The sequence below is a fragment of the Barbus barbus genome (genome assembly GCF_936440315.1).
Source record: "Barbus barbus genome assembly, chromosome: 44".
Taxonomy (NCBI): domain Eukaryota; kingdom Metazoa; phylum Chordata; class Actinopteri; order Cypriniformes; family Cyprinidae; genus Barbus; species Barbus barbus.
In genome coordinates, this window is record NC_136722.1 from 8,717,692 (window position 1) to 8,739,564 (window position 21,873).

Genomic DNA, 21,873 nt, shown 5'->3' on the forward strand with positions numbered 1-21,873 from the left:
ATTTCTATGACTGTTTTTACACTGGTGGGGCCCATTTTCATTATCTTGCCTAGGGCCACACAGACCTACTGGCTGGCACTGGAGACAGGCATTGTACAAGTTCACTTTTCGTCTCACCGTGCTAGAACACACACACAAAAAAAACATAATTAAATCAAAAAGAGAGTTTTGGTGAGTGTTCTCGTAAGCACAGTCTTACAGTTTTTTTTTTTTTCAACTGCTTGCACACATTTTCAAAATGTTGCCTCTTTTTTTTTCAAAACTTTAGACACAAATTCAAGAATTGCACACACAAAATGAAAATGCTTCACATCTTTTGCAAAATGAAGCACTGAATTCAAAATATCACAAACGCATCTCAAAAGCAAACTTTTGCAAACACCTTTGCTATGATATTAATTCCTGTAAGATTTTTGTGTGTTACATAGGGAATTGTGTGTTTTGCAAAAAGTGTTTTATGAAATAAAAGTCAAAGGCTACTAATCAGTGTATGGTTTTGCAGATTTGGTGTGTGGTTCTGGTGTTTGAGTGTCAGGTTTCAGAAATTGTTTAAATTATTATTATTATTTAATAAAGTAGATACAATAGAAAAAGAACAAAAGAAAACCAAGCAAATTGTTATTACATTTTTTTAAGACTCGTCGTGACCATCTACAGAATTTGCCTTCTACATAAATTCTCTGAAGTTGTTTAATGCAGGCACTAGAGAGCGCACGCGCTCCTCTTCGCTCTGGCCCTCCTCATAATCTCACAGCAGAAGAAGAACACAGCGGGCTGCTGCTGAAACAAAATGGCCGATGTGGAAATGGATTTACCGAGCAAGAGACTTAAAAACGGGTATGAGCATGTGCATTGTGTGGCCCCATCAACAACGCATTTAAGAGCTTGGATAGGGGTGTTTTAGGGAAAGGGAACAGATTTGGTCAGGGTTGTGTTGTTCTCATAGTTAACTATAAAGATTTTGCTATCTATTTTTCTGTTCGGCTAGTGTTAGCGTGCTAATGCTAAATGTTCTTATACAAGGAGCCAGTTGCCAAGATTCATTTGTTAGAGGTGATTTTCGTTGGTTTTGGAACTCTTTAGTTTTAAAATCTTTGAACTGTGGCATACCACACCCTGCGTGTTTAAACATTTTATTTGTTTAGCTTCTTTAGTAAAGTATCCACGAGTCTTCATGTGACATGACCAACACGCTCAATTAACTTAAACTCCAAAATTAATAAATTCGTCTGTCAGTTACATCATAAAAGTAGTCCAATTAGTAGTCCCTAAACACATTATCTACCTAGATAAATTTGTTGGTGAGTTGTATGGTCAGTATTTGTGTCCTTCTGAAGAACACCGTGTTGCCTTGACAAAACATAACAAAACCTCTGCATGTTATTTGGTGCCTAAATAAGCGCAAAATGAAATAATAATATTTAAAACATTTTTTTTTAAATGTTTGTGAGGAAAAAAAAACTGAAATGTGACTTTCTTTTTTACATTTTTGTTTCTTTTTACATTTAACTTTTACTGGTTCTCAATGTTAATGGGCTTGTCATTTATCCTTACAGGCCAGAGGATTTAGAGAGTCCAGAGAAGAGTGGGAATGAGGATGTAAATGGTGACATGTCTGGAGAGGATGAAGAGGAGGGTGAGGAAAAAGCGGAGGTGAATGGAGAGAAGCAGGACAGCGGTTCCAAACATCACAGCAGTGGCAGCAAACACAAGAAAAAGAAACACAAGCACCGTAGCAAGCACAAAAAACACAAACATGCATCTGAAGAAGATAAGGACCGCAAACGGAAACATAGACACAAACATAAGAAGCACAGGCGCAAAGAGGAGCCATCCTCCTCACCATCTGGGGCCATCAACAGGAAGGCTGAGGATGGCTTTCCATCACTGGGCAGTGCAACCCTGGATGACAAGGCACTTCTTGAAGACCTGGAGAAACAAAGAGCACTGATTAAAGCTGAGCTGGACAGCCAGCTGATGGAGGGGAAGGTTCAGTCAGGAATGGGCCTGATTCTACAAGGTTACAATTCTGGCTCAGAAGAGGATGGAGGGGAACAGAGGGCACGTAATGGGGAGCAACAGCAAAGAACCAGTGGGGGCAGAACTCGCTCAACTCGGGACCAGATAAGCAGGGGGGTTAGATCCAAACGGGACTCAACGGACACCAGCAAACCAAGCGTTAAACGGCGCAGCCACTCTCGAGAGAGAGTTGGTAGGGATGCTAAGCTTGAACGAATGACCAAAATTGTGAAAGAGACTGTTAAGGAGCGTAGCAAATCCAAAGAGAAAAAACGCTCCCGGAGCAGGGACAAATCCAGGGAGCGTTTAAGGAAATCCCTGTCCCCGTCCACAAGAAGACGCTCTGCGGAGAGAAAGTCAGACCAGAAGGGACGTTCTGATCGGCGTTCTTCTCCCCATATAGATGAGAAGCGGGAACAAGTCGCCCAGAGATCAAACTCACGAGGACGCAAGAGCCGGTCACGAGATCGACGATCTCACTCTAAAGATGCTCGGCTGGGTCGCTCGGAGACTGACAGAGAAAAGAGGCCTGGAAAGTCTCCATCCAAAGACACCTCATCTGGGAAAGAGAATCGGTCTCCTCATCAACGTCGAGCTCTTAGCCCTCAACGTCGACGCAGTTCCTCCCCTCGCCATAGGGACCGCCAACCCAACCAGCCCCCATCGGGTTCTGCAGACCGGAGTTTCAAACTGAGCCACTCGCCGCCTAGAAACAGGTCACCAGTCAGGAGAGGACAAAGTCGCTCAAATGAGCGCCGGAGAGATTCCCCCTCCAGGTACACATCAGCACACCGTTAAAGATTTAAAATTAACATTTTGGCATCATTTATTTACCATCATGTTGTTCCAAGCCTGTATGACTGTCTTCTGTAGCATACAAAAGATGATATTTTGAATAACGCAGGGTTTAAAGTTCTCCGGCACCATGCCGGATCTCCAGCGTGGGGCGTATAGCTGCATAAAAATATATATTTTTTAAAATGTATATCTCGATCAAGTTCATGAGTTCGCTTACTTATGGTATGAGAGGAACACAGCTTTCACTCTCAACCAAACTAACATTACTAGCCAATCAGAAGTTTTTGCTCTTATAAACACGAGATGCGCGTAATAGCAGAGGAATGGAAAAGAAGCGGCTGTGTCTCAAGCGCGACCTAAAGTCTATGAGCGGGTCACATTGAAAAATCTGCGAGGCACAATGGTCAAAAATGTCTATCTAGCTCCATATTTACATAGAAAAGCTATTAAAAAAGCAGTGGCGCTTTGTAAACAGCTAAAAAAAAAAATCACGTCATCTCCATAAGACCTATATGATTGCCAGAACAAATTTACCGGTTGTTTTGAAAAGGATTATCCAGTAAAGACCATGTGTGACAGGGGCTAAACTCTGCATAGGTGAGTTTGGGTTGCTTAACATTCATCTGTGAAAACTGCGTTATCTCACTAGATTTGTAACGAAAATCATTTATAAATGTGTGCCAGCACAGGAAAATACAACATCGCGATATAAAAAATAAAAAAGTTTCTGGCTTTGCATGTGGCCAACTATTAAAATTAAATGGATTTAAATGCCGTTGAATTACATGACACATCACCAGGCTGTTGTCGCCCTCTGCAGGTATTTTTTATAATATAGGCATCTTACATGTATTTTAACAGTAAAACTATATAATTAACCAAAAAAACATGTAATTACTTGGTTTTGATAACTTATTTGAGCCAATTATTATTGACATATCATTATTTTATAAATAAATATAGTCATATTAAAGCCTGTTTTTCAGCTCATAATTTTCCAAGTGGAAGATACAGCTTTCTTTCTTCAGGTCAATCATTTATTCATGAAAAATAAATCCGTTTGGGTAAGGAAAAACTTTGCCATAGTATCCTTTCAAATGTTAAATTTGCCACAGTCATTGCGTTCTTTGCGTGTGCAGCACTTTATTTGTAATATTTTGTTTTATTAGTTTATTTATCAGGTAGTGTCAAGGAAAATCTTTTTAAAATGTTTTTTTGTTTGTTTATTTGCCAAATAACCCTGTGTATGCGTCCACCCTCGCAACCTCCCAACCCTCGGAAAAAAGTTCAGGCTCAGGATTTTGTTTTTGCTTTAACACCTGATAATGTCCATACAAGTCTGTAAGATCCAGTTTTATTTGGAGCAACTTTTATGTTCCACAGAAAAAAAATCAGTCAAATGGGTTTGGAACAACATAAGGGTAGAAATGAGAACGTAATTTAAATTTTTGGGTGAACTATCCCTTTGAGCAGGGGTGCTCCTGGAATTTAGCTTTACCCAGCTCCGACACACTTGTCTGGAAGTTTCTAGTGAGTCTGAATACCTTGATTAGCCAGTTCAGATAAGTTTAATTAGGGTTGGAGCAAAACTGCAGGACAGTGGTCCTCCAGGACCTGGTTTGGACACCGCAGCCTTTAAGCATCCCGACTAGTTTGACAGCAACAGGGCGATCAATGATGTGAGTTTGAGGTGGGGCTATTTTTTGGTTAGCTAGTAGCAGATGAGAAGTGTTTGGGGAAACTTGTTTGTAAACATATATTATTGAGGTTATTTTTGGTGACACTAGTGGCTCAGAAATTACACACTTTCTTGAATGAAGTCAACAGAGTCAAGCAAAAAATTATGATTAAAGATTGACCAATACCAACATGTTCACCTTCTCTGTTTTAAGAAGCGGTCTTTTACTTTAGCTTGAAAACCAAATCCTCCGTTGCGCTCAGTTCGCTGCACGCACCTCCGCGCTCGTGCTGACGCAGCGAGTATAAACCAGGCTCTACACCTGAAGCGCTCGCACCTCGCACAAATGCGACCACGTCAAATTTTAACTTGCACACTCTAGAGCCCTGATACATAAATGTATACATGCATCATAATATTTAAGGACATAAATGTAATAAGATATACACATACAGCAGTTTAATTTGCTTATGGAAATAGGAAATTAGTGCAAATAAATACTTAAAATACTTGTCAATATTATTATTAAATGAGTCAATATTAATATGAACTTGATAAACGTTTTTGTTAAATATGATTTATATTAATAAATATTAATATTTGAGAACGTCTTGATTGTATAATCCTATTGTAGTGTTTTTTTTTTTAGTGTTATATTTGTTACACTGTTTGTATAAAGAATAAAAAAACTAAATATCCACAAAAATATGATATGTCAATTGGATACAGCAGAGCATAGTTTGAGTGGTTTCAGTGAAGTCATTTGAAAAGGCTTGAAGGTGACCATTTATATTTTCATGGTTCTCATCTTGACTTTACGGGATGGTTGCAAACGTACAGTCAGAGATCAGAGTTTTTTGTTTAGCTCTAGGGGTTTTCGTTTTTGTTGGCTTGAGTGACACTGAGAGGATCAGAGCTGTTTTTAGATATCGAGTTAAAGAACTACCCGCTCAATGGGAATTGCCCTGATTGTGCCATTGAAGGAACCTAACATTTGCTTTATATTACTTGGTCTATAACAGGGGTAGACAATAAGGGAAATTTGCCACTGGCCCTCCGGGCCAGTGTCTTTTGAAGTTCACTGGCCCAGGTCAACGCGTCGGGTATTGATCCCAATAATCACGAAAAAGAACAGTTTGCTTGAACAACATGAATAGCATTTATTTTTTTTAAGGTAGGTTTAGTGCAAAGTGCAGCAAAACTGTGCAAAAACATGAAACAAGTGCAAATAAACCTATTGCATAGGATTCATTCTCCGTAGTCACACAGCAATTCATTATATTATGTTCATACCATAGGTTTCATACACGTTAACTTTTCTCTAACTTACTTGTCTGCATATGTGGGCATTGATCTGCAGAGCTCACAGTAAACCTCTTTTTTTCTTGATCGTAGCCCAGCTAGGGGTGGGCGATATGGGAAAAATATCATATCACAATTTTTTTTTTTTTGAAATATCACGATTCACGATTTTATGACGATTCTTTGTCATGTTGGTTTTACTATTTTGGTTTTACAAGTTGTCTGAGCATTACAGCCAGACTAGAAAGACAAAGCCTTTCAAGGTAACAAAAAAAAAAAAAAAGACATGGCAGATATTTAGGCCAAAGTGGGCGAAGATAAAAATCTTTGTCATCATTCTATCTTTCTTATTAAAAAATAAGAACAAAGATACACATTACAAATACACATAATATACAAATAAAACAAACAGTGCTTTATTTTCAGGTACAATAGGTGTATTTAGCAGAGCATTCAATGAAATTGAATGAACAAATATAAAAATAAAACACTAGATAGACTGATTCCTAAAGCAACTGTATTAAAGATTTTCAGTCAAGAATAGTGAGTGATTTTTCTCTTTGCGTTTTGTTAACGTTAAATGAATAGTTCCCCCAAAAATAAATATTCTGTCATCTGTCTGTCAATTCTGTCATGATGTTTTATTTTTATACCATCATTTTCTCAAAAGTTGTTTTAAACCTGAATGAGTTTCTTTCTTCTGCTGAACATAAATGCTATTTTGAAGAAGGTGGAAAACCAAGTTGCTGGTCCTCAGTGACTTCCATAGGATTTTTCTTTCCTGCTATCAGTCAATGTAGACCAGCAACTGTTTGGTTACCCTCATTCTTCAAAATATCTTCTTTTGTGTTCAGCACAAGAAATTAATAGAGGTTTGGGACAACATGTGAGTGAGTAAATAATGACAGAAATTAAATTTTAGGGTGAACTATCCCTTTAATGACAGTCGACAGCATGTTTAGTGTCCTGTCCCTTTAAGAGCTGCACGCATCTAATATACAGGCACGCATCCGTTTCTCTCTTAACTATTTACTTTCATTTTAGAGATAACCAACTGAGTCTGTATGTAAACCTTGTGTGTTTTGACAGTATTAGCGCAAAAGATAAGTTAGTTGAGTAATCAGGCGCTGTTAGACAGGCTTTTTAGTGCGCGTGCTTCAGGTGTATGCGCTCAGAACAAGCGCACGTCAGACCAGCGCGCGAATTAAACATTTAACCATCAAGGCTTGTGTGCAAATAATGTACTTTTGCGATCGCGAATTAGTGGTGGAAATTTTGATTCTTTCCAGAGACTCGTTCATTTTTCGTTCGTTCACCAAAATGATTCGTTCAGATTCGTTCACTAATTCGTTCAGTGACCATTTTTCCATATTACACAAATACGTCAGCATGTGCGGCAAAATGTGTTGTTCAACTAACGTATTTACTTGTTACAAAATAAAAACCGATTTGGCTTCATTAAAAAGTGTGCCCTTCTCATTAAATGAATAAAATAAGTCTAAATAAGTGATCAAAGTCATTACTCTTTTTATCTTTTAAATTACACTCTTTTCGGATGACCAATGCACAAGTGTTTTTTTATTTGTTTGCATACTAGGCTAGTTAACATTTAATTGTTTAGGCAGAGATTTACACGTTCAAATCTGAGATTATGTTAAACGAGGAGTTATTCTGTATGTAAAATATGAATATAAACAAGCGTGCACAGTACGGATACCTGTGCTTTGCATCCGCTTTCTGCTGATTGATGAACTAGATTGACAGAATGGCCGACCTACCCGGTCAACGAACTGGGTATAGCTACCAGTTCGTTCAATTCGTTCACGAACGGGAGATCTCTCTCTCGTTCAGACTCAAAACAGAGCCATCTCGGTCAATGATGCTATTATATTCGTTCGTTCGATCCAACCAATTACATGCCCCTTCTAAACCCGAGCTGAAATGCTATTTGCTGACGTGAGTCACGTGACGCAAATGAGATGGGATGACGTGACGCAAATAATCAATACTGCCATATTTTTTTATGTTTCACAGTTTTTAAACAAACAAAAGTGCATGACATGACTAACATAATGCAATATTTTTTTATTTAAAAGTATGTAACTGTTCAAACATAAAACAACAATAATATAAATAAATAAAACAAAATGATAAAAAAAATAAAATAAAATAAATAAAACAATAATATAAAAAAATAAAACAAAGAACCAGTTGGACGAACGTAATAATGAGACGAGATGTATGTATGTAACAGTTCATTTGACTCTTTCAAACTCAAAGCAACTCAATGAAGGGCGTATTCGTTCACTAGATTCAACAAATCACATGCTCCGTCCTCGTATCATACTCGAAGGCTATTGGCTCGAGGTTTAGTCATTCTTTGACAGATGAAACGGTCCAGAGCTACGCATGCGCGCAATAGCGGCGCGCTGCGGTGGAGGGAGGAATTTCAGTGAACGAGAAATATGAGTCAATGGATTACGTGAACGAGAATGATTCGTTCATCTAAAAGATTCGTTCAAAAAGAACGATTCGTTCACGAACGTAACATCACTATCGCGAATAAGTGCAGTGTCCTGTCAGAGTAACTCTACTGCTGTATGTCGTGTTGTACAGTACATAGAGACGGAGGCACCAGAACTGATTTGACAATGTGTGCTGTAGCACGATACTACGATATTTATTCAAAAGCAGATGGTGGAGACATTTTTATCGTCCACGATCAAAAATCTTCATATCGCACACCCCTAAGCCCAGCCAATTCCAGCGGTCTCGCCACTGGGGCTGAAACTTTCTCTGCCTTTTCTTTTCGCATTCCCTTTCGCTTTCCCTCAATTCCTCTGGTGATTTTCTCTTCCTTGCCTTCTCTTTTTTTTACCCGGCGTTTGGCCGGGTGATGGGGGTTTCAGAAACATGTAGCCTAGCTTAATAGTAGCAGCAGTGTGCAGTTTGCGCGCGTAACCGCGGGAGCGAGCAAGGCGGTGCAGACGTCACGGAGCGCATAAACCCGCTGCATCTGTAAGGCTGTCGGGATCACGTAACGTGTTAGCGGTGGTTACCGAGACGATTTAACAGAAATCAAAACACAGAACCACAGGTAATTAATGTGAAATTAGACTTTTTTTAATCGAGGCATTATTTTTACTGGCCCCACCGGGCTAGTGGTTGGAGCGATCTGGTGGCCCTGACGGTTTTAAAAGCACGTCCGGGCCACCGGGCCAATTATATTGTCGACCCCAGTATAATGTCTTGGAAAAAGCCTGGTCCTAAATTACAATTCTGAGATTGTAGATATGCTTGTCTTGCCTTTTTTTATTACTTGTAAGTTATCATCTTAAAGGGATAGTTCAACCAAAAATGAAAATTCTGTAATTTACTCACCCTCAAGTAGTTCCAAACCTGTATGATTTTTTTTTTTGTTCTGCTGAACACAAAGGAAGATATTTATAAGAAAGTTTGTAACCAAGCTGTTTTGGGGCACCATTGGCTTCCATAGTAGAAAAAAAAATACTATGGAAGTCAATGGTGCCCCAGAACTGCTCTGTTTCCCACATTCTTCAGAATATCTTCCTTTTGTGTTCAGCAGAACAAAGACATTCATACAGGTTTGGAACTACTTGAGGGTGAGTAAATGATGACAGAATTTTCATTTTTGGGTGAACTATCCCTTTAATAGGTTGCAGGCCGTTTATAATGACAGGTGGAGCTTAATGTACCTAAGTGCAAACAGGTTTCCTGTGTGATAAACTGCCTTGCGTCAGAATAGCAGACTGTAAGATTGGACTATTTAAGGTGAATTGTTGTTCTATACATATGCTTTTAACTGTTGGTTGCAAAAATGCCCTAGGATTAAATAATTTATCTGGCAAATGCTTCATGTCTCTAGGAAGCGTCCTCGTGTGGATGGAGCTGGGAGATCACGGGAAACGAGTCCAGCACGGCGCAGAGTGAGCCGCTCACCACTCAGACGTAGGTCTGTATCACCACGGCGACAGTTTCGCTCCTCACCCAGAAGACGAAGTCGATCGCCCCTGAGACGCAGGTTAGACACAGTGAGGAATGTGAAGAATACCGCTATGAACTATGGATGCTCATTTTGGTTAATTTTACGCTCGTTATCCGAACATTAACCGCTAACTGATAAGATTTGAATATTAAATTAGTATTTGATAAAAATAGAATGGCCAAATGATTCTGAGACCTATTCAAAATGGAAGCAAATATTTTTCTTGGATTTATTTTAACGTGCAGAGGCAGCTTGCAGAACAACTACCTGCAACAACAGAACCTGGATTCATCCAATATATATCCTATATTCATCCTATATATATGTATGTTTTCTCGATTAATCGACAAAATTATTGTTAGTTGCAGCTCTAATGTCGACTTGCTGTGGGGCTAGTCTGAAGCACAGCCTGTTAACTGTTAGACCCATTGCAGAAAAGTATTGCAGCCAGTCACAGACATATCTGTTGATTACATGATTTTTTATAACCGATGCCAATTATTGCATGTTTATGTGCCCGATAACCGATATGCATAACCAATATTTATTTACTGTTATAAAGTAAATAAATGACTGCGTGAAGTAAGTCCATACTTCACTTTGGTTTTTCCTACTTTCAGTCATCTTAACAAAAAATGTTTTGAGAATTAGCAGTCTTTCATGCAGGGCTCTAGACTCATTCTTCCCACTGATCTCACTTTTTGCGACTAACTTTCTCAGTTGGTCGCACGGGCACATAATTTTTGTTTTTGCTACAACATTTGATTAATCAATGCATGCTGATGAACTTATCATAGTTTATAGTTATATGGTAACGAAAGTGTTCAACATTCAACTCGTTCTTTTTCATCTGTATTATTTGTGATTTAAATTGTGAACAGGAATTCCTTTTTTTGTGCGCTTTCACTTTCAAATTTGCGATCTTGGTGTCACATTTTACAAGAAAAGATAATTGTCTGTTTTGCTTATATCTATACACCTTTCACATTTTAAGACTAAAACAAAAGATGGATTCATTGTTATTCTTAATTAAAAAGCACAACAACAATAAAACAGTACGTTGACTATGACAAACTAGCTTACATAACATTTATCAACAAAAACGAATAAGACGAGGCATGGCACAGGACACATCACATGCTGTACTATATACCGAGTATATTACAGAATGTTTAGCAAACTCTGAGGAAGCAAATATTATTATTTTTTTAATTAAGGAAAGCCTCCATAGCTTAACGTGAGGTAAACAGCAAAGATAACAAGCTTCTCAAAACGAAAAAAGAAAAGAAAAGTAAAACTAAACTGGCTGTCGCTGACAGGACTTGCATGTTTTTTTCTACAAGAACACCAGCATGTTCACCTTCTCTGGTTTAAGAAGCGGTCTTTTACTTTAGTTTGAAAACAAAATCCTCCGTTGCGCTCCGTCTGCGACGCGCACCTTCGCACTCGTGCTGACGCGGCGAGTATAAACCAGGCTCTACCCATGAAGATCACCCCATCACGTGATCAGTAAAATCTAACTCCTGCTATAATGTGCTGCGGCTGGCAACGCGCGCTGTATGAAGCAGATGCTTTGGAGCAGCGCAGACCAGGCACTCGTGCAAATGCGACCACGTCAAATTTTAACTCTCAAAAAAAATTACCATTTTGGTCACAGTCTAGAGCCCTTTCATGTTAAATTTAATCTTCGTATTACAACAATAAAAAACATTTTATTTATAAAAAGCTTTAGCAGCAACAGTATAATTAGCAGTAAGCAAAATAAACGTAGAATGTCTAATGTTTTCAAATGGAAAAAATAAATAAAGGACAGGAGTCATATCAACTTAATTTTTAACTACAGTTTTAGTAGGTTTATAAGCTGTTTAATAGGCTAAAGAGTGAAGAATAATTCACTGGATAATGTTAATTCACGGAATAATATTCTCTGGAATATTGGAATATAACAAGTATTGTATTTTATTGCATTTCTCAAAAGGCATGCTCTATTTTTTGTCGTTCTAAATTATGCTGCTGACAGCGCGGTTTATCCATGCATTTACACAGAACTATAAGCTATTCAAACTGCGATCGATTGCAGAGAATTTCCATAGAGTTGTATTAATTTAGATGTTTATACACGAAATAATGGTTATATAGTAAGTGTTAATACAATTTAGGGTGCTTCAAAAAAAGTGAATCTTGTTAAAAGTTACATGCAGTGGCCGTGCTGGGGCATTTTTTTGAGCATCAACCGCTGAGTGAATTGCAATATAAAAGCGGATTCACGAGACTAATGATGAGCAAAATAGACAACAGAGAGAGAATTAAATTCAATGCTTTTATTTCCAACATGCAATCATTCATGGCTGTATTATTTAATTCATGCAAAGTTACGTCTTTATTGGGACAGGGCTTGACGGATTATCTACGTGACTCCGACTTCACGAGACTAATAGACCACAGAGAGAGAATTAAATTCAGCGCTTTTATTTCCAACATGTGCTAATTCATGGCTGTGTTATTTCAGGCAAAGTTATATCTTTATAGGGACAGGGCTTGACAGAGTATCTTATTTATTATATTTCTTAGAGCCAAGTTGCATAAACTACACATCAGGCATTTATGTAATACATCTAATTTGTGCATTTAATGACTGTAATATTAAATAGTTTACTAACTACAGCAAATCAAGTACCTGCACGCCGTTGTTGTCTCGTCTCCCCTCAGATGCGCTGCATTGCGATCCTGCGTGCAATTCTCAAAACACCCACAAGATGGCGGTGGTTATCGGTGAATACGATTTTACAAACCCGATATCCAATTATGGAAAAATGCTTAAATATCGGGAAAATAACGGTAAATCGATATATCGGTTGATCTCTACTGCTAATCAGTGGTGGATTAATTATAATCCACTCACTGCTCAAAACGCGGAAGATTTGTTCAGTGCTGCAGAGTCCTGCATGTTCAAAAATCCTCTCATTAGAGGAAAAAAAACTAAATGTAGACCTGATGTAAGAAAGAGATTGTGCAGTGTAGAGCTTCTTTAATTAACGGAACTTTGAGATCGCAATGAACTAAGATGAATGTCTTATTTTTTTTTTTTTTTTTTTTTATGAGGGTAGCGCACTTTGCACGTTTTCTAGGCTATAGTCCATTTAGAATTTGAATACATTCATTCATGGATTCACTCTCTGATAACCATTTGTCCAATTTTGCCACTTGCCATCATGTTGCATTCACCAATTAAGTTAGCTATGTGAAAGTGAAGCAGGTGCTTATTCGAAATATATCGGTGGGCACGTGCCTACATGCCCTGTAATTTAAATATATCAGGGCTCTCAAAATTTCAAAATCCCTGGTAGCCCTTCGGGCAGGTGGTACTCAGATTTTGGTAGCCCGAAAATGTATTTAACTAGCCCAAATAAAATAAAGACCATAAATGTCAATCAAAAACATTTTCAATACACAAATATCAACGAATATCAAGGAAAGAGTTTTATTTTACTATTTACAAGGTATCTGCAGAATTCTTAATCTAAGGCAATTTGAAAAATAATTTCTTATACCATTTAACGTATTTTTGCTCTTGCTGAGCAAAACTTTTCTCTTTTGGGCAATACACTGCAGTTCAAAAGTTTGGATCAATACATTTTTTTAAAGAAATTTCTTATGCTCATCAAGGCTGTATCTATTTGATTAAAAAATTCTGAATATTATTTCACAAAATAATATTGAGAAATATTATTGCAATTTAAAGTAATTGTTTTCTATTTTAATATACTTTAAAATGTAATTCATTTCCGTGAAGCAAAGCAGTATTTTCAGTGTCACATGATCCTTTAGAAATCATTCTAATATGCTGATTTTTAATCAATGTTGGAAACGGTTGTACTGCTTTTTTTTTTTTTTTTTTATACTGTATTTTTTGGGACCTGTGATATTTTTAAAAAATAAAAAGTTAAAAAGAACAGTGTTTAGTCAAAATAGAGTTTTTGTTAGAATATAAACTATTCAAACTTTTGGGGTCAGAATTTTTTTTCTTTATTTTTTAAAGATACTTTAAAAAAGTTTAATGTAAAAAGTGTTAAATGGATACAATTCATAGTAAAGACTTCTATTGTTATTCAATTTTTTTTTTCTGTACTTTTGAAATGAATAAAGCCTTGATGAGCAAGAAAGTCAAAAACCTGATAAATAGTTGAACTTGTTTGTGAGTCTATAATATAGGCCTAACATAATATATTATCAAAACAATTTAAACTGATAGATTAGAATACAAACTGAAGCAAAACTTAAGCTGCGATCTGTAAGTTAAATATTAAAAAAACGTGAACACATGAATTCTATAGCTGTCTAAACATCAAGTACAGTTTGTACAATACTCTTGTGTGTGACTGTACATTAGGGCTGGGCGATATGGCTGAAAACTGTATCACGATATCAGTGTTTCATATCGGTCGATATCGATAATTATTGATATTTTTTATGACCCATTTAAAATAAGGACCAGGAGAAAAATATATTACATTTAAACATTTTTATTTAAACTTAACCTTCCTCTGATCATACTCCCCTCAGTTATTAAGACAGAAATGTCAACAACCATGGAAAACTCAAATAATTAATGTAAACGTCTAAAGTCACAATGAACACTTAACAATTATCTCTTTACATTTAAGGTGCAAAATGAAAGAAAATGTAAGAAATGCTTAATAAAGTGTAATAAAATAGTGCAAAGTGTTAAATATAAACCTAGAAACCTGAGAATTTAGTGCAAGTTTAGTGCTAGGAAGTTCACTAGCTGTTCACCTTCTGGTGAATAAAGTGTTTGTAAAATATGTGAAGTGTTTTGTAAACAAAAATAAAACTGAGGTAGACTGAGATACATCTGTAATATAAAAAAAACAAACCTGATACAGTACAGTACAGTTGTTTGAAATATAAAACGGAAATATGAAAAAGTAACTCTTCAAATTATTCTTTCTCTAATCATACTTGAAGTTGAACTATTCAAGTATATTTTCAGTCCAGGTTTTGTGCTAGGAACACCAGCTGGTTGACCTTCTCTGGGTCTAAAGCTGCCCTGGTGCATGTAACAATATTACCCCCAGTACTAAAAATTATTTCTGAGGGGGTGCTGGTGGCTGGGATGCACAAGTACTTTTTCGCCAGCTGAGACAAACTGGGGAAGTTGTGTTCATGTAGCCTCCACCAGTCCAGAGGGTTAGACTCACTGTCTGCATCAGGGCACATCAGGTACCTTTCCAGCTCACTCTCCACTTTTTGTTTTTCAGTGAGAGGCAAAGCATCTTCTTCTTGGCACTGTTTTTTGAAAAAGCTCCCCAATGACTTGCGTTGTTTCTTCACGCCCAGTGGCATAGGTGGTCCACTGACAGCTCTTCCTTCTGCACCTTGGTCTGCTGCTCCCTCAGAAGGCCCTGCCTGTGATTGGCCCTGGTCTTCATCCATGATCTCAGACACAGCTCTCATTTGAATGGCCCCTACCTTCTCTGGTCTGATGTATTGGCCTTTAAACCTAGGGTCCACGAAAGTAGCCATATCAAGGAGATCATCTGTGTCAGGGTCAGCATATTTCTCATCGAGATAGGTCATTATTTTTGTCTTCAGCTCTTTTGTGAGCTGAGTGTCCCCCTCATTAACTTTCAGCAAACTGGAGCGGAAAAGGTGGAGCACAGGCTTCACGTACGAGACCGTCACATATGACTCCCCAGAAAGGGAGTCTGTGAACTCCAGGAGAGGAGTTAAGGCCGCATGCATTGACTCAAGGAGGTCAATATCCAGCCACGTTGGGATCAGGTGCCTGTTGTTTTTGTCAGAAGACAGAACTTCAGTGATGGCCTTTTGTTGCTCTAGGACCCTTGCCACCATCTTTTGTCTTGAGCCCCACCTGGTTGGTGACTCTGTGACCAGCTGGTGTGTGGGAAGATGGAGACGTTCCTGTGCTTTAGAGAGCGCACTCTTTTTCTTCCACGAGTAAGAAAAGGTAGATACCACTTTCTTGCACACACCTACAGCCCTCTCCACTCTTTTATCTTTTCCTGCAGCACCTGCAGAAAAACAATGCCATTTGACTGATAATAACTGATAATAGATCACACACACACACACACACACACAGAGTCATGTCAGTGTGTAAAGCTGCTTCCATGAATCATAATATATAATCTCAATTACTGGCTAATAAAATCACCATAGGAACCAACATTGATGGCGAGCATTAAAATGACAAAGCTACTCACCAATAGCAGAGTGCAAACGATGGCCAAAACACTGCAGCCGTGTCCAGTTGTTCAGCGAAGTCGCCTTTACTACATTTGCCCCGCTGTCTGTGGTGATGCACACCATTTTGTCTTCAATCAGACTCCAGGACAACAGTGCCTCCTTCAAGCCTTCTTCTATCACTTCTCCTGTGTGATCTTCGGGGAAGTATGCCGTCTCAAGGCATCTGGTTTTCAAACCCCATTCATTGTCGATGAAGTGAATGGTCAAGCTAAGTATGGCTCAGAAGTACGGCTTGACCACAGGTCAGAGGTTGTTGTAAAGTACTTGGCTGACAATATTTCTTGCTGCACAGATTCTTTGCACATTACATACAGCTTAGGAATGGCAGTCTTAGAAATGTACTTTCGGCCAGGAAGAACATCGCGTGGGTCAAGCACATGTATAAGCTTTTTATAACCTGGCTTCTCGACAGTGCTAAGCAGAAGCATGTCTTTGGCTATATGATATGCCACTGCCTCCGTTATATCTTTGTACCGTTTAGATTCTTTGTCATAAGGCACTGATGCGGAGTACCTCTCCATGATGGTCTGCTGCTTGTGCGGTGTTGCAGCTACAGATGTTGTTGGTTGAATACGGCTGTGTTCCAAAGGGTGAGCGCGGCTAAGGTGGTACATCAAGTTCGTGGTATTACCAGTCTTGGCGGGGACGACGGTCTTGCATAATTTGCAGACGACATTGGTCTGACTACGGTCAGACTTATAATATCCAAAAAACTGCCATACTGGCGAGCTGACTTTTCCTCTTTTATTTACAATTTCCTCGCTCGCTGCGGCACTCATTTTCTGCTCATGAAGAGGAATCCAGCAGACCAGCACAAGGCAACGATATGGCGCAACCAAACGTGATTGGCTGTTAGCTTGTCACTCCCTACGTTGCTAGGTTACCAGAGAGCGAGTGCCTTTGTTAATGCAACCAAACTTGCTTCGCAACCTCTGTTTTCTTCCGACGAAGAATACAAAATATCGAACGTTTTATCGAACACATTTTTTATTGATATCGATCACGTGTCTATCGTGATACATATCGTTATCGTTTTATCGCCCAGCCCTACTGTACATGTCTTTGTTACCATTCTTTGCCCATCCTCCGCTATTTCTAGCACTTAATCAAGCCACTCTTCTTTAATACATGAGGACGTTTTATTTCACATGTCATTGCGTTTGCGTTGTCTCTCGTGTTGAGCGCACCGCAACTATTGAAGTACTCCGTTTCTTCAGCGACTCATTTGGTGCACATCGTTCTCTTTCTATGAAACCGGTTCTAACTCTGTCGTGACATCAGCTCTATAGCGGTTTGCCCGAGCATTGCTATTCCTTCCCTTTTACTGGCGGCATTCAATCAAATGTCTTCCCAACTAATTTTTGTGTGCGCGTGGCACATTATTTCTTCTGCGCGGCCGCGGTGGAAGAAGAGCGCGGTCGCGCTCAGCTTAGAGGGAACATTGCGTGGGAGCCCTGTATTTAAGGTAGCCTGTCGGGCAGGGCAGTGATGCATTTTGGTAACCTGACTGGAAAACGCAATAGCCCCGGGACGTCGGGCTAGCGATTTTGTGAGCCCTGTATATATAGCATATTTTTGTTTAATCATGCAGCAAATGTAAAAAAAATAAAAACCAAAAAAAAGGCATTTTAAGCCATTTAACTGATTACATTAATTAGTCATTATGAGCGTCACTTATGAACTGTAGTGTTTGTCACTGAATCTCAGTTCAGTGTGATAGTGCTGTTAGTTATTTGTGTAATGAACTGTTCTGTTTTGGCAGGTCTGCTGAAAGGTTTGGCCGCTCCAGACCAAGACGATCCACCTCCAGAGAGCGTGAGAGGAGGAGGAGGCGGCGGCGAAGTCGGGATGAAGACAAGTTCAAAGGCAGTCTGTCAGAGGGTATGAAAGCAGACAAAGACTCCTCCTCTGAAGAAGTGTGAGTAATAGAGCTATTTTCAAAGCTTTAAACTACTGTGGTTGCATATGAATAGTGATGTCATAAAAGTTTGAAATTGTTGACTCAATAGTAAAAAAAAAAAAAAAACTGATTGTGAAACTGAGAACCAAGTCAATTTGGTGGTACCTGCTCACTGTCTGAAAGCAGACAGTTTTTGCATGATCACATATGTGTACATGCATATGTGAGGAAAGCTTGTGGCTACATGGTTACAGTTTCTCCTGGACATTTTCATCAAGAAAAATTGATTTGACTGACCATGGGACTGGCCCAAAAGCAAACAAAAAGCATATTCATGTCAAAATATATAGGCTTTGCTGCATTAACATTTTAAGAATTTATTGAAAAACTAGTGCTTTCTTTGTTTTTTCTGTTTGAGATGAAGTCGGCGACACTAACTCGTCATCTCCACAGTATTGGATGTGCCATGCACGTTTCATACGGATTACATAATCTGCGAATATTTGTTTTCCATATGAATTGGTTCATTTGAAAGTAGACATTCCACTCTCTATAGATATATTTTTCATGTCTGTAAGGCAAGTATACAAGGCAAACCAGCACCTCCACAGTTCATGCAGTGAGCGAGCTACTGTTCACCTTGACCACAAGGTGAAGCTGCAGGTGAAGTGAAGCTGCAGGCTTTTTGATTGCCCCCTGGTGACTGGCTGCAGTACAGGTCATAAACCCCACCCTCTCCATGTAAACGAATGGGACTTGAGTCAAAATAAAAATTACACTTCCAATACAATTTTCCGAAATAAGGTTTTGGTCATTTAAGGTAGTTATCACGCTGATATATGTTCAGTTATTGTTTTTGTGATAGGTTTGATTTTAGCTTGTAATTATGCTATAAAAGCGTGTCGTTATGCTTGATTGGGTCTGCGGGAGTTTGGGTAGGAGTTTGATTCCACGACTCCACCGCACGTCACTACTGCGCAGACTCTGGCTCCAATTGACGTCATTTACTCAAGGTGGCAACGGTCATACTGAGATCCTTTGGCTTCACTTTTCTATAGTGGAAGGAAGTGGAGACGCGTCGTCCATCTTTTTTTACAGTCTATGCCTTCCACATTCCGCACAGAATAGTGCACATTTTTCTAGGTTAACAGTAGATTGAGCGGTCATGTAAAGTTGCTGCTACTAACATATTTCAGATGATAAGCCATGTTTGTGGTCGATGAATGATAGACGAGTGTTTGGAGGTTCTTCCTGATATACTGGATTACCACAAAGACCAGCCGTTAACAATCTGTCTGTGAAGGACTGCGTGGATTTTATTTAATTTTTTTTCTGCGTCTAATAACATTTTGGTCAACCAAGCCTCTTCTCGCCTATTTGACTATTTTTATTATTTAACTATTATTTATTCTACAGGTACCTACAACAGCAAAATAACCACAACATAAAGATTTATCAAGAAAATAAGTATAACAATATGAAACGCATGACAAACTATTTCCACGTTTTCCCAACGAAATTACATTCAAATATATACAAATTAGGGCTGGGCGATATGGCCAAAAAAATTATCACGACAATTTTTTTCATATCAGTCGATATCGATAAATGTCATTATTTCTTTCAAGTTTAAAGCCAGAATTTTGCTCCAAAGTCAAAGTTGTAGAAACCAGACCATTAATTTTCTGGAGTCGTTTTTGTGAGAATTTTACTTTCGCATCTGAAACGCACAAAACCCGGAAGTGACGCATCAAAAGGGAGAGCGGTCCATTTAAACCACAGGAAAACAATGGATCACAATGATAGTTCAGACGCTGAGGAAATTTTAAATGTGTATTTACACTCGTATGATGGACCACAGATAAAATTATGAGCCTGCTATGCAGCCAAGAGAGCAGGACAGGCCAGGATTAGACAGAACAACGGTCAGAGGAGACAAATTGAGTTGATGTGAGGAGAACAGGGCTGGTGTTTGGTGAGAGATCAGTGTTAGCTTACAGATATACACACGTTAGCTAATGTAATCAAGCAATAGCAATGCTAGTATTGGTCATCTGAGTATTGATACTTACCAGTAATAGAAACTAATAAGCGTTGATCAGTCGTGTCACACTTGTTAATATCCGACACTAACGTTACGTGATAGTGGTTTCTTATCACCGCAGGAGAGAGAGATAAACACGTTTTTGATTCATAGGTGCTTGTGTGGGAAATGCGAGGAAAGCATAGACCTCTCCAGGCCAGCAGACACATGTTTTAGGGCAGAAATAATTTATTACTCTAAGCTAAATACTTGTATACATGTATAAATACATTAAAGATTTTAATATTAAAACAGTCTGAATAATTTTGATTCTCAATTACAAGTTAACTCTATTTAGGTCATGACTACCTATAAGTAACACTTTTTGATGCCATTGTTATAACGCAATCAATAATGACAGCATACAGACAAGTTGTCCGCTGGGCCTATGGTGCATGTGTTGTGTCAGCCATTAGAAGATAGTTTACAGAGGAAGGAGGACTTTATAAAGGTTTTGAATGGCCCCATTTTGTTGACAATCAATAAAAAATAAAATCACAATCAAGCAGATCTGCATTTATGGTTAATTCAATTCAGTTTTATTTATACAGCACTAAATCATAAATATTATTTCATAGCACTGTTAATACCCAACTCAAAACACATCACAAAATCATTTAACAATCTTTCAGTCTGGGTATCACACTAATGTGTTGTTAAAGTGTGTTAAATGATGAAGGCTGTGCTAGATCTACACCAACAGCCTCATGTTGATCCTCTGAAATTATGCCTTTTAAATTAAAATATAATTCGTTTAGAATTAGAACATGCAGAAACTAAGAAATTATTTCTTTCTAGAAATTTTTCTAGTTAGATATTTATTTTGTTAAAGTGCATATTGCAGGTTAAAATTTTTTTTCAAATGAATATATAACCTTGTATGAAAATACCACATGAACCGTTAATGCAGGATTTGAAAATGTTTTACAAGACGCGAGGGCACAAATTTAGATAAAAAAGTGAGGCTTTCCTTGACAGTTCTCAAAAACCTGAAAAAGCTCCATCACATCTGTTATGTTACACACCACCGCGGTGTTTGAAGCAGATGCATTAGTGAAGTCCCGTCTCTTCAGCTGCACAAACGCACCGAGGCCCGGAAGATACCGTCCTATTTCTTGTTAGGAAACCTGTGAAGTGAAGTGACACCTCCAAGTATGGTGACCCATACTCGGAATTCGTGCTCTGCATTTAACCCATCCAACGTGCACACACACAGCAGTGAACACACACACACCGTGAACACACACCCGGAGCAGTGGGCAGCCATTTATGCTGCGGCGCCCGGGAGCAGTTGGGGGTTCGGTGCCTTGCTCAAGGGCACCTCAGTCATGGTATTGAGGGTGGAGAGAGCGCTGGACATTCACTGTGGACTCGATATCCTGACAGGCTGGAGTTTGTGCAACCTTCACAAACACAATAATTTACCATGACAATGATGAATGGAAATAAAAATAACTACAGAAAACACACTGGCTCGCGCGTGCTCAAAGCAGAGTGCAGCACACGACTCCCTTATGTGACGTAATGTGACGCGATGTTGAAAAAAAGCTTTTTCAGGTTTTTGAGAACTGTCAAGGAAAGCCTCACTTTTTTTTATCTGAATTTGTGCCCTCGCGTCTTGTAAAACATTTTCAAATCCTGCATTAACGGTTCATGTGGTATTTTCATACAAGGTTATATATTCATTTGAATTTTTTTTTTTACCTGCAATGTGCACTTTAACAAAATAAATATCTAACTAGAAAAATTAATTTCTTAGTTTCTGCATGTTCTAATTCTAAACTAATTATATTTTAATT

The 21,873-nt window shown here is 38.5% G+C and overlaps 1 protein-coding gene across 1 annotated transcript in view; it reads left to right on the forward strand.

Moving 5' to 3' along the window:
* The first annotated feature begins 750 nt into the window (after positions 1-750).
* Positions 751-21,873, forward strand: part of LOC306863585 (serine/threonine-protein kinase PRP4 homolog) — a 60,516-nt gene continuing 39,393 nt past the window's right edge. The window contains exons 1-4 of the mRNA XM_079407008.1: positions 751-837; positions 1,557-2,795; positions 9,684-9,839; positions 17,854-18,009. Coding sequence (XP_079263134.1) covers positions 791-837; positions 1,557-2,795; positions 9,684-9,839; positions 17,854-18,009 — 1,598 coding nt within the window. The 5' untranslated portion in view covers positions 751-790. The remainder of the gene's footprint in view (positions 838-1,556; positions 2,796-9,683; positions 9,840-17,853; positions 18,010-21,873) is intronic.